This window comes from Drosophila teissieri, chromosome 2R (assembly GCF_016746235.2).
Source record: "Drosophila teissieri strain GT53w chromosome 2R, Prin_Dtei_1.1, whole genome shotgun sequence".
Taxonomy (NCBI): domain Eukaryota; kingdom Metazoa; phylum Arthropoda; class Insecta; order Diptera; family Drosophilidae; genus Drosophila; species Drosophila teissieri.
Genome location: NC_053030.1, coordinates 5,304,184 through 5,317,799, shown reverse-complemented (window position 1 = coordinate 5,317,799; position 13,616 = coordinate 5,304,184). Strand labels below are relative to the sequence as shown.

Genomic DNA, 13,616 nt, shown 5'->3' with positions numbered 1-13,616 from the left:
AAGTGGGTCGATGAGAGCTGGCCCAGGTTCCTCTTCTTCCTCTAATTCTGCCTCAATGTCAAGTGGCTGTTGCCAGAGCGAGAAGGCAACGCAGCAGTTGTTAACCGGCCGGCATCGTTTACAGCTGTGTGGGTGAGTACGGCATCCACGAGACTCGGATAATGAGAGTGGGAGAGATGCGAAGATGGTAATGCGCGATACGGATACAAGATACACAGAGCAGAGAACTGTGCGCGGGTTTGAGTCCCGGCTATCGAGCTTATCATAACTGTCTTTGGCCTTAAACTTTTTAATTTCGGTTTTGCATTATCTAGGAGAGATTTTATAAGAAAAATAATTTATACATAGATCATAGGCTTATAAATCATGAATATTGTATTAGTTGACTGAAATTCGGCCAAGTCACATAAGCTTTCCATCATAAAAGTATGCACCAGTATTTATATAGTGTCGCGTTTTTGAATGAGCATAAACATGCAGAAAACGTAAACAAATGATTAGGCAACGTTTTTCCTCGGCTTTATCGGCAGTGAAGAAGAAAATCAACCCGCGAAGTAGGCAACCCAAAATACAAAATACAGAATATGGTTTCTCTTATTTATTTATCATTCGGTTCTATGGTCTTTTCTTGTCGAACGAGTAGCAATATCAAAGTGACCAACATTATTGATTAGGATTAGTGTCTGCTAATTGATTACGATCGCATTCTATTATCGTATCCTGCTCGGATGGCGTTAATTAAATTACTAAATTGACTCGGTTATACAAAGCACAGATGCACAGTAAGTAGGTGTACGGGTATAGGGGCTTGTGCGTGTGGGATTGGGGTTGGGTTCGTAAGTCGTATAAAAAACAGTATTATATGCGTAACTAGAGTTTGGCAGCTGCGAATTCATCCGAAGATCTTGTCGAAGCAGGTGTGGCAGTATGGCTTGTCCTTCTGCTCCTTGAAAGTGCCCTTATTCAATTGCTTCAGGCAGAAGGCGCAGACGAAGTGTTCCGGGTGGAATTTCTTGAACATGGCCGTGATGCAGCGTCCGGTGATGGGTTTTGAGCACCCTGCACACAGGGATCCTCGCTTGGCATGGTAGTGCGTCTCACAGTACGGCAGGCCCTCGTGATCAAAGAAGGATCCTCCCTGGAAGGGCTGTCGGCAGTCCTGTAAGTGATAAAATCAAAGGTTCATAAGTATTTTGAACACAAAAAATGTTTATAATAGCTTAAAGATGTTCTAGGAATACTCAGGGTTAATCGTTTTTAGCCAGAACTAAATAACCGAATAATAATCGCAGTATATAAGCACTTGAAATGTTTACTGCGCCTCAAGATCAGAACCGCACTGTCCTGATCTTTAATTGTATGTATGATCATTTGTGCTTCGGAAATATAGGAGAGGTATGAGAATGATGTATTATGGGCCAAATGGCGGTGCAGCCTCTGTCTGGGGCTAATTACGACCATAAATTAGTTGCCATATAGCATGACGGACCAGCAAACCGATCGAGAGCCGACAACATAATATTCGCTGTGCAAAATTTTACGCCTGGCCTGAAATACCTAATTAAAATTCAGTTAAATCGAAAAAAACGAGACGAACGGAGGACTTTGGTACCCTGGGACCCACTGTGCACGGTGTCTAGCTAATTGGAAAACAAAGATTGTACATTAAAAAAAAAAGATTCGGTGAAATTTAAATATGATAAATATATGAAAAAAGTGCGGCAAAGCCATTTCGTTCTTTGTATTTCCTTTTTTCAGGGGCTTTTGGAAAAACATATCAACAGCAGCAGCAAGAACAGCAACAATTGTATTAAGACAATAACATTTTGCGCACGCTTTTGGCCAGCTTCCAAAAACAAGGGCTATTGAAGGTGTGGAGAGGTGGCAGGGGACAATATCATCCAACCGGCAACAGCGATTGAAACATGGAACGAAGGATCATTGAGAACGTGATATCTGCGGCGGAAAAGCTATTTTCGTTTTTCACCACCTCATACAAATCAATCAATCCACAAACAACAGGTGCAACAATTTCCCTAAGCCGTTTCATAATTTCTCCTTTGTTGATTATACGAAAGCAAAACCATAAGTGGAGCACAGCAACAATGATGAAGCCAAATAATCAATACCGATATGAACTAAAAATAAAAAGCAAATATATATAAGGCACGAATTTTCAACACTCAATGGAGAATTTCAATTATGTGTCTTATATATATTTAAAGAGTGTTTGCAATCTCGCATTGTAATAGTTCAGCTATTTTTGGACAAACATTCTAACTAGCTAGCTTTATTTCGACTGAAATTGACGAATCAACTTAAATTTAGTTAGTCCAATCAACCAATTAACACCCGGGGTGCCCATTAAAGTCCAGCAATAAACAGTGCGAATCTTATGTCCATTATAGACAGATATATAGCCGAGCTCCATGCGAAGCATATAAATGCTGACTACAACGTCAGCAACGAAAATAGTCTAGGCTGGTAGGAATTATGGCTTTCCCTAATCGAAAATCGAATCCACAATATTGTAATTTGTTTATCAACCGGATAGAAAGCAGCAGAAATCAAGAACACAAATCTGCGGAGGTGGGACAGCAACAGACACATGTGTCAAGGCCAGCGCGCTGACACTGACCTTGACACGAGGTCTGGTTGGGTGGCTCTAGGTGGGTTGATTCCGCCCGAAGGTCGCCGCCACCTTGAAAAGAGGCGAACACTTTTCAACTATTCCACTCCCCCTTTCTGTTCTTGCTTGCTTTTGTTGGTTGTTCGTTTTGTATTTTGGTTGGTTGTTTTAATGTGTAATTATTACAATTTTATTTACAAAAACAAATTACAATATTGTTGGTCATTTTCATGATGATTTTAAATTTAAAAAGTACCTATAAACTTAGCCTACAAAAAGTGCATAGAAAAGTTCAACAAGTCGGGGGTTCAGGTTCAGGGACAGGGACAGGGGCGGGCAAAAAGACCATCATAGAGGGCTGCTTTTCAGGGACTTGCGACTCATTTTCCCCAGCGGCACCTGCCCCAAAAGGAGCGGGCCAGCTGGGCGAGCGAAAGGGGTTCAAAAGGGCTCTGCTGCTGCGCCTGCCACAGATGTTGCTGCTGCGCATGTTGCTGTTGTTCATGCTGCTGTGTTGCTCCTAGACCCGCAACGAAAATAGCCAAGACGGACGGCGGGCAGCTGTTTTGGCCGCGAGCTCTCCTCATGACGCTGGTAATAAAAAAGTGGCACGCAGCTAGATACCAGAATGTATCCAAAGCCGCCGCCGCCGGGTGCTATTTTCGTTTGGCTGCTGAACTTCAGCAACAAGTTTGCTGATGCTTTTGCTTGTGGATCTCTCCTACTCCTCCTCATCGACGCCCGCGCACTGTGGACAGACGGGCTTGCCCTCCATGGCGTAGAAGGACTTGCCGCGAACGGCCTTCTTGCAATCCTAAAGTGTAAATGTGACGAGGATGAACGATTAAATTAAGCAATCATGATTAAGAAATAGCGGGGCGAAAATGCAACGCATTTTTAAATAGGTAGGCTGTACTGGCACATTTAGATTCCCAATGGTATGTGTAAGTATAAATAGGTATGGATATAGAAATCCATATAAAGGAATCAAATGTGTCAGTGGCAAAGACCTTTCTACAACTCCTTCTTGAAACGATGAATCAAAAATGGCATTAATTCTGACCAGCATATCTATATGAGAGAATAACGTACCCTGCAGACGAAGCAATCCGGATGCCACTGCGAGTTCAGCGCCGAGATGTAGTTCTCCATGATGGCGCGGTTGCATCCGTTGCACTTCGGGGCGAACATCTCGAAGTAGTCGTTGCGGCAGTACGGCTTGCCGTCGCGCTCATGGAATCCCTCCTCGCCGAACTGCTGGCCGCACTGGGCGCAGAAGAAGTGCTCCGTGTGCCAGGTCTTGTCCAGCGCGGTGACGCACTTGTCCAGAATGGCGCCGTTGCAGTAGGCGCAGCGCGGGCTGAACAGGTTGTGGTAGTCCGGCTCGCAGTATGGGAAGCCGTCGCGCTCGAAGAAATTGCGGGTGCCCAACTCCTGGCTGCAGTGGTTGCACGTAAAGTGCTCCGGATGCCAAGTCTTGCCCAGGGCTGTGATCACCTGGCCCACAATGGGCTTCTCGCAGGCATTGCAGCAGCCCTTCTGCACGGTATTGACTCCTTGGCGACTCATATTGGCCTGTAGATTGCCTAGCATAGAATCCAACTGATCCTCGCGACTGTCCTCGACGATGGTCGTCTCCTCGATCGTCTGGGTGAGATGCGCCTGCTGGCTACCCTTGTTTGGTCTGGCGTAGTCGGTTACCGTCTGGTGCTGCACTGTCGACGAGTGCTGTTGCGGATGACTTCCGTTCCCGATGCCGTTCGTTCCGTTGCTAACCTGGAATAATGGATAACAATTCCAATTAGCATGGTATATCCTTGGGATCCTGTCGCGGTGGGCTTACGTCGATGTGCTTGCCTCGACTGAATCAAAAGTTGTGCGAGCGCTAGCACAAAAACTTTTGCTTTTAGCCGCCGCCACCGAGCACGAAAAAAATCAAAATATCAAAAATAATGTTTCTCTTCCTCTTCGCACAGATTCTCCTGACCGAACTATATAGCAATATATCTGTGTGTATGTGGACCTCGTTGCGCACGACGCTCTCCTCATATGCGAAGCATTTTTCTTCTACGTTGACGTAGTTTTCGTTCATTGCCAAAAATACGAAAGAACGTTTTCCGAAGAACGAAAGGAGTGGGCGGCTAAGGGGTTCTCTACTGCTTCTGTGCGGATCTTGTCTGTCGAGTCTCCATTTCAATATTCAATTTTTCTTTCATAAACTCTGCATTTTCATTGGGCGTGTTCGGGTGCTGCCTGCTTCAGCCTAACTAAGTAGACGCCTAATTAAGCGGCCTCTTGTTGTGGAAAGGGGAGGATTCGTATTAAAAAGGGGAAGTACACAATCTACTTTAATAATTAGCTGTCTTCACTAAATGTATTATTACTTATATTTTTCTATCGGTTAACATAATCGGACAAGGAGATTTTAATTTCTTTATTACTAGTAGACGCTCGTCACTACGCGAATAATCATTAACCTTTTCATTTTTTTTACACTTGGTTAGGAATTTACGAACGAAATCGGAAAATAGTTTATTCCCTGGACAAATGTAATATTCAAAATTAATTTGGAGAAACCTTCTTAAGCCCTATTATAAAAATTGAAAGACATTTTTTTATAAAATAGTACCAATCCCGATTACTTTAAGCAGTGTATTAAAGACCCAAAATGGAAAACATATTCATAATCTTTTAAATCTATTAAGTCTGGGATAACTTTATCAGAGTAGACGGCTGTCATCGTAGTGACGAAACGCACCAAGAGAAGGCGTCTACTATAGTTATAATTTGCGATGGCTTTCTAGTGAATCAAATAAACCCCACAGTTATCAAGATATATGTATACCCTCCCGCCCTGTCCATCGGAACTCCGCTCCTGTTGTGCTTGCCGCACCAATTTTCATTGGCTTCAGCGTTGGCGAGGTTTTCTTATTCTAATATTTTCATTGGCTATTTTAAGACCAAATCGTACACAGCGCAGTCGGTCCGCTGAAATCGTCGTTTGGCATGGAGTATAAAATGAACATCGACCGGCTGGTCAACAGGATTTCCCCATAAAAAGCGCAGCCGAGTGTTCGGCACACGTTTCCAGTCGTGGCCAATAAACGGGGGAAAATCGGGAAAAGGTGGGAAATCGAGGGATTATGAAATGGGGGACAGGAAGCTGGCAGCGAGGAAATCTCGATCAATGAATGAGACGGGGAGGAGGATGGAGGAATGGGCGGAGAATGTGAATACGAATGCGGTTTTGAACGCCAGATGATTGTGGCAATGAAAGCGCAAACAAAAATATAGAGAATATATCAGGCACACTGAAACACCCACAGCTAAATGGATCGCTTGGGTTATAGAAATGAAAGAAAATATAATAAAAAACGCTTTCGAAAATAGCCATGCAAATGATTTGCAATGAAAAACTATAGCAAAAGCGGCGTTGTGGAAATCGCGTTGACAAGTGGGACCAGGGGGCGTGGATGGGGGTGGGAGTGGGGGTACGACTAACTGTGCGTTTTGAGTGTACGTGTGGGTAGGAAAAGCGCCGGGAAAATCCGACGGGCCGTGTGCAATATTGTTTATATCCGAATATATTTGTATTTTATTTTTCCCCCGCTTTCCAAATGTACAGAAAAAGAACGAGGGACCAAGAGGCTTTTCTATTTAATTTTCATATTTATCATATCAACAAAAGTCACGGACACGCCTTGCCCCGCCCTCTGCCCCCTTCCCACGCCCACCCTCGTTGGCGGAAAATTGAAAATGATATTAAATAATTAACAGGCCCGACCTCTCATATACGAGTATACTTTTCGCATGCACGCCTGCCATTCGTCAATGACATTGAATTGCAATTTACTCGAAGTCTAAAGAATCCATTCACCTCCTCCCCACACGAATGTCTGCTAATTTGACTGCGACGGCCATCGAATCGATTGCCAACAAAATTAAAGAAGTGTGCAAAAATATTTTTCACTTAGTAATTAATTAATAATTAATGCAACCCGAATACCTTGGCGACAAGCTGGCAATTCGCGGCATTCCCTGCCGACATTTTGCAATTCTTAGGCACAAGAGGTCAAGTCTCAGATACTCGTTTAATTGGTTGAAGTGGATATTTCGTAAACATTCAGGTGATTTAGCATTCAGAATATTTGATTTAATTATAAAACCCATAAAATGTTAGGAAGCATTAAACCAGAAACGCTACGAACTGTCACATTAAGGATTGAAATAACGCAATAAATTACTTTAAGTTAGGCCGCAAGAATTTATTCAAGCACTTTCTTATGTCCTATATACTGAAACGTTTACCATTCTAGTATATTCCACTAGGTTATCAACTGAGGGACTCAAAAATATAAGATTGTAATGACACCTTCGGGTTATTCATTTACGTTTACTGACATTTTTCGGTTTCTTTTCGAAGATTTATGCATTCCATTCCATTCGCGAACTGAGCAAAGGACTGTGGCCAACCTTGACCCAAATTTATTGGAATGAAGAAGGGAGCAGACGCACTGCAATATATTAAACAAGATCATAAAAAACAAACGGAAAAGTGGCGCAAAAAGACCAAATAAACGCGAAAGACATCTGCTGAAATACATCATTTATATAGGCGTTCTGTTCAAGATGTCAGAAAGTTCTAAAAACAAATGTCGGACATGTGAAGGAAGGAAAATGGACACATCGCTATAAAAGAGAACCAGGCTAGTCCAATTGAACGGAAACAATATTTTGTTGTTTTTATATCCTGAGAAGATGTGCAGTGCATGAAAAATACTCTTTTTGTTTACTCGATTGCCACCCAAATTGATTGATGCTCTAATGAGGTACAGATAGAATATAAAATAAACTTGGCTGTGTAAATGCTGCTCTGGGGAAAACTTAAAATGTCTTGGCGCCGTGTGCAATAAATCGTGTGACAGTCCCTCGCCATCATAATCAGATTTCATTAGACCAATCAATTTATGTGGCCCATTAAAGTATCCCCCGAAATCCACCTCCGGATTGCGTTGGCAGATGTCAAAGTCAAGATCTTTCTCGGATGCTCTTCGACTTCTCGAAGGGATCTTCAATGGGCATGGGATCTATGGATCGGCGGTGTCATTAGACTCGCTCGGTTGCCTTGCGTCAGACGATTTGCGATGATAAATAGATTCATTTTATGGTCTTTATTACCATTCACAACTAAACCAAGCAATGGGCTGTCTCTTGCTAAAAATAGTTAAATACATAGTAGAAAACCAGATCGGGTGGTTGAAAAGTGGGACGGGAGACTTCGGCCACATGCAATTTGTTTTGACGCTTTTAAAGTGAGCGTGTCCCTACGGCAGGTGAAAAAAGTGAAAACATTTGTGCTCTTTACAAAATTCTACCTAAAATTTACATTATAATTTACATATAAGTACACTTAAGATGGCGTTTTAATAAAAAACCATATATGTAGATTGGATAAATAATATTTTTTGGTAATGGTTTTCGTTAAATACTTGACAAGGATGCCTAATGCATATCCTAATTAGAAACAAATACAATATTCATAAATCAATATTACAAAATATTACTAAAGCAAAGAAGTTAAATGTTTTAAGCGAATGATAAATGTTAGTCATGAAAAGTACTTAACAGAATGAAGAGTGAATAAACGTCAAGAACTTGGGAACTATAAAAGCTAGACAACGGAAATAAAGGATTCTTGTGACCCATATGGAGCGAAAGGGCTATTAAGCTAAATTCTGTCGCCTACATGCTTGATGAATTCGTAAATGTATAAATGGTGTTTAGTTTAACTTATCTATCTAGTTTATTTATCTTCGTTTCCACATTTTAAAATCGCATTATCTGCATCATGCAGTACTCGTTTGGCTGCTTGCAGATCTTTATCTACTAGTCCAATATATATATATATATTGCAATATATTCCTGTCAAAACTTTTTTTTAGTTTTGCGATGGAAAGCACTAAGCACAATCAATTTTAGTTCTATAAATTGTAAACTCAACTTAGAAATCGAATCGATATGTTTTCTTCTATAAATGTAAGTAAAAAGCTTAAATTGCCAACAGGTCATAATAAAGCAAGCATTGTTTGTACTTCATCATTGTACTGTAATCATTGTTCATTCATTGGATACTAAACATATCTCCGTAGCTTATGGTACATAGAAGATATTTTATTAATATCTCTATCAGAATGATTTCAACCATATTTCCGTGTGCGTTATTTTGTTAGACAGCACCAAAATATGGCCCTTATGGAAACCGTAGTCGAACAACTTACCTTGAAGTCGGACAGTGAAGCCATCAGATCATCCAGTTCCTTGGTGGCCTGCGACGTATAGGCCTGATGCACTTGTTGTCCCGGAACAGCATGGTTGGGTGTATAAGAGTCCTTCTGCTGCACAACTTGTTCCTCGACAGTACCAACTGCAATAGGAAGAACATGTTAGTCCATAATTAAATATGTTAGTTAGCTGGTAGTTACCTGGTCCATCAGGACCCGTCAGCTTCTCTGTCTTCGTTTCCCGAACGGTGATGGTGACATGGCGTCCTGGCGTCGGAGATTTATGTGCAGATCTAAATAAAGATGAAGAGTTAGTTCTACCGCGATTGGCTCTACTTTGATCTGCTTACCCGTTAGGAACAGCATAGATGTGAGCATTGTCCAGTTCATTCAGCAGGCTGTCCATCGTAGGACGCTCCTCCACGGTGGCATAACTATTCATCGTATTGTATTTTGAAACTGGAGTACTGTAATTGACCGGTACATCGATTTCTAGGGAGTCAACAAAAAACCAATTAATGATATACAAAAACAATTTGAATCAAGCGATTTCGATTGTCATTAATAAAACAATACATAATTGTATACATATGTAGTTACAAGATGCTTTTAAATTCAAAATTCGGTTTAAGAGATTGACTACGTTTTTGTACAAAGAGGCGAGTGTTATAAATCACTCGAGTTTGACAAACAAGAGTTATTCATGTACAAATCATAAAAACAACGATTTCTAAAAAAAATAAAACGGGGAGGTATGAGTATACTTTCCTAACTTAACTCAAAATCTTAAATGAGCAAATGGACAGTAATGCATATGCATATAACATTGACATTGGTCCCTATATCGTCAATAACGTTGGAATTTTCCTTACTCTGCAGATCCTGCAGCAAGGAGTCCAGTTCTGAGAGTCCTGTGGTTGCTCCCGCCGCCTGACGTGGCAGAGATCCCTGGTTAACGTATCCTGAAGTCGTGGAGGAGCCATTAAAATCATGTCCTGCCGTTGGGGAGCGTGTTTCTACGCTATAGTGCTCTTGATACTACAATAAGGAGAGTATTCGAATTGGTATTGATTCCAAATGATCTGTAATATTATATACTCACCACCTGAGGCTGGGCTTTGCCCCTGAGACTTCCATAACCTGGAGTGTTATCCACAAACTGCTGTTGCTGCAGAGGTTGGTGTTTGGGCTGGACAGTTCCATATTGCGGCTGAGGCTGCTGCGGCTGGCCTGGCACACTGTTTTGCAGGTCGGCTAATAGAGCATCTATAATGAAGAAGGGTGAAACAATTATATATCTTAAACGACAAATTAGCATTAGTTTGGTCTTGAAAACTTTTTATATTATTTAAAACATTTGAACGGTTACGCTGTTCAACAAATGAAACTAACTTTAATTTATTTTTAGGATATGACGCTTTTTATTTTCTTTTTTGATAACTCAACGCTGGACTTAAGTCGGAAATCGTTTTATTTTGTCACACGTGTACATATTCACATTGCATATCAAATTTTGAGAATCAATACCCAGATTGTCGTAATCCCCATAGTTGGCCATAACACTTCTTCTTTCGGTCGCAGGTATTTTCTATTTAAATTCCAAACTTTTAGCACCTGTCACTGCACCTCTGACGCATAGTCCGTTGTTAACTAAACGGAGATTCCACTCCGTTTCCATTTGCCTTCGTTTGCTGGAACATATCGCACAGCAAAAGTTTCTGATAACATTTTGTTTGTTTTCTTTTGTCTTGAGCGATATCGCAATGCCTACAATTACTTAATGGGTCTTCTCTCTGGTTTGTGTCTAGGGTAATTGATATAACTGAAGGAAAAAGCTTGTTTCGAGCTCGAAGACAGAACCATTTCTTATCATGTTTTAGAATTTAGCGCATCTGTATCTGTTTCAAGATTATAGTAGGCGTGCAACGTTTCGAAACCTACTGTTACTGCATTGTAACTGGATGCGTATGCCTAATCTCGGGATTTCGACCTTCATACGGACAGACAAACAAACGGACAAGTCTCAATTGGGGCAGCTAGTGATCCCGATTAAGAATTAACATACGTTTTAGGGTCGGAAGCACTTACTTCTAACTGCTGCCTTATTGCTTAACAAATCTAGTAAGCCAAATTATTCAATTATTATTATATAAACAAAGGGTATAAGCAAGGTCAAAGATGCTGGATTCAGTAAAATCAAATTTTTAAGATTTGAAAACTGGAATCGTTTGCCCATGTTTGCCCACCAATTCGTTTGTTTATACCCACGTCCAGTTTTGAAGATATGGCAATTCGAAAATCAAAAAGTTTACTTTATTGACCGTTTTCTTTTTAAATCGCAATAAGATTGTTTGCCCACGTTTTATGCCAATTTAATGCAAAAAAAAATACTTCGCAATTTTACATATACATACATACATATGTACATATATGTACATATGTTTCCGTTGGCAGATCCCAAGGCATTGGCGCCAGAACTTAGAGAAAATACATGCATTCATATACATATATGTACATACATATATACATATATATAAGCGTTTTTAATTGAAAATATTTAGTTTTAACAGGTGGACAAACGAAAATCCTTTTTTAAGGGTGGGCCAACGATAAACACTATTTTTAAAGAGTGGGTAAATAAAAAATTTAGATTTGAGATATGGGCAAACGCTTATCTCTTTAATGTCTTATATTTTCCAAACTAAAACTTAACGGGTGGGCAAACGTGGTTAAATAATGATATTGCAGTTAAAAAAAAAAATTAAAAACTGCAATTTTTTAAACATATAAAAATAATGTCAAAAAATACCAATTAATATGCACATTCAAATTAAAATGTAATAATTTTTTTTGGAGATGAACTATGAATCTATTTTAAAACACCTGATACAATAAGCAGCTGCACTTGAACTTGACCCGTGGCCCCCGTTGAAGAACGACTTCATCAACATCATTATTAACCCTTTATCGCCCACACTCCATTTGTTCCCATTGAACAAACTTACCCAGACGTCTCTCGAACTCGCCCACTTTAAAACAGTCACTGAGGGGCGAACTGTGGAACGACGATGATATCAATTTTGAAGACATTTCACGCACTAAATTTGGCCAGAATCGATGGAATCGAAATGTATAGCTTGATTGTCACTCGTTTGCCGATATGCAAAAATTTCGTTTTGTCTGGACCACTATAAACGGTAGTTTAGTTAGATATTTTTACCGGCTCAACAGCAACAACAACAACCGAACCGAAAGTTCAGTTGCCAACTGACCAAATTAAAGCACCAAAAACTCAATCAACTCGGGGCCAAACAAAGTCAGGCAATAGACACCCACACTGCAGCCCAAAACTAGCGAAACACAGAGTATGAGGGTGATTATATAGATATGTATATATTTATATATATATGTATGTATATATGAATATCACATTCATAGTTGGAGAGCGGGGGACCTAACATCTACACACAATTTTTGATTCAGTTTAGGTGGGACGAACTTGTCGAACTGGCTAAAAATCGCACCAAGTCAAGAAATATCGCATCTACTCGATGCCATAATACCTTCCAGTGTGTTAGTGTTTCTTTAATGTACGTCCCATGAAAACATATTTGATCAAAATAATGTTGTTTGCATTCTTTTCGCCTCTAATTTAGCTTAGATCAATAGGAGAAGGGAAGTGCCTAAGTAAACATGATAATAGCGCATGAAAACCCAAGAAAAACGGCAATAAATTGCACGGAGAAAAATAGAAGCATTTGCATTTAGACAATAAAATAGAAAAAACTGTTTTAATTTAATTAGTGAGTAAAATGTATGCATAATTATTTATAATTTATGCATAATAAAAATGGAACACATAAAATCCAAATGTTAAACGATCTAGGTTATATTTTGTAATGATATTACAAAATCTGTGTTTAATGGCATGTTTAAAATCTAGTATTTACGTACAAAACCACAAATAGATTTTCTTTGGCTTTAAGCAGTTTTGAAGTTGGTTTTATTTTTGTGTGTGCAGAAAGCATTAGATTGAGGGTGCTTAAGCTGGCTTTGAGACCTGCCGAAAGTATCTATTGGATGTCTCGTGTCATCTGCTGTCATACAATCGCACTTAACGCCATTTACTTGACCCACCCACAGCAACAGAACAACCCAAAAAACGAAAGAACACTAAAACAGCCGGAAGACATGACAGCAGGCGATTAAGCTATAAGACCACCAAATAAATCAAACAAAATTCGAACATTTCACCCGAGAGTTCAAAAGTCTGGGGAAGAGTCGGAAAAAGGCACACCTGTAACTGGGCCAATGCCAAAAGCGAAATATCCGCCAGAACATCGAGTGGAAACTCAGCCGCTGAAAACCACTCAAATTATGAGTTACGAGTATATGTATGAATAAAGGAAAATAAGGTGTGACGCGATTCATTCGTTTTGGCAAGCGAATTCATAAAAGTTCGTATGAAAGTGATCAAGAGGCGATGCCCGAATTTATATTCGAAAACATTTGCATTATTGGGCTAGAATCAGCCAAATTATTTCGCAATATCTTTAAAAATAGTCCAAAACCGAGAGATGATCGAACATGTGGTTGACGAGCAAATCACTCGGGGCACAGGCACAGGCACCAGACACCAGGCACCATATGTGGGTCTCCGTACTCCCATTTCCATGGATGCTCCGCTTGGATGAGACAGGCGGGGG

General features: G+C 40.3%; 1 protein-coding gene across 6 annotated transcripts in view; it reads right to left on the bottom strand.

Moving 5' to 3' along the window:
* Nucleotides 1–583: 583 nt before the first annotated feature.
* LOC122614284 (leupaxin) overlaps nt 584–13,616 on the bottom strand; it is a 25,634-nt gene continuing 12,601 nt past the window's right edge. For 3 of the 6 annotated variants that reach the window (XM_043788831.1, XM_043788827.1, XM_043788832.1), the window contains exons 2-8: nt 10,013–10,176; nt 9,783–9,948; nt 9,261–9,402; nt 9,112–9,203; nt 8,908–9,053; nt 3,722–4,405; nt 584–1,159 (exon numbers count right to left, since the gene is read on the bottom strand). In XM_043788831.1, the coding sequence (XP_043644766.1) occupies nt 893–1,159; nt 3,722–4,405; nt 8,908–9,053; nt 9,112–9,203; nt 9,261–9,402; nt 9,783–9,948; nt 10,013–10,176 (1,661 nt within the window). In that variant the 3' untranslated portion in view covers nt 584–892. Of the gene's footprint in view, nt 1,160–2,795; nt 3,444–3,721; nt 4,406–8,907; nt 9,054–9,111; nt 9,204–9,260; nt 9,403–9,782; nt 9,949–10,012; nt 10,177–10,437; nt 10,608–11,915; nt 12,099–13,616 lie in introns of those variants that run through there. The other 3 variants (XM_043788828.1, XM_043788829.1, XM_043788833.1) reach the window with 3 other exon arrangements.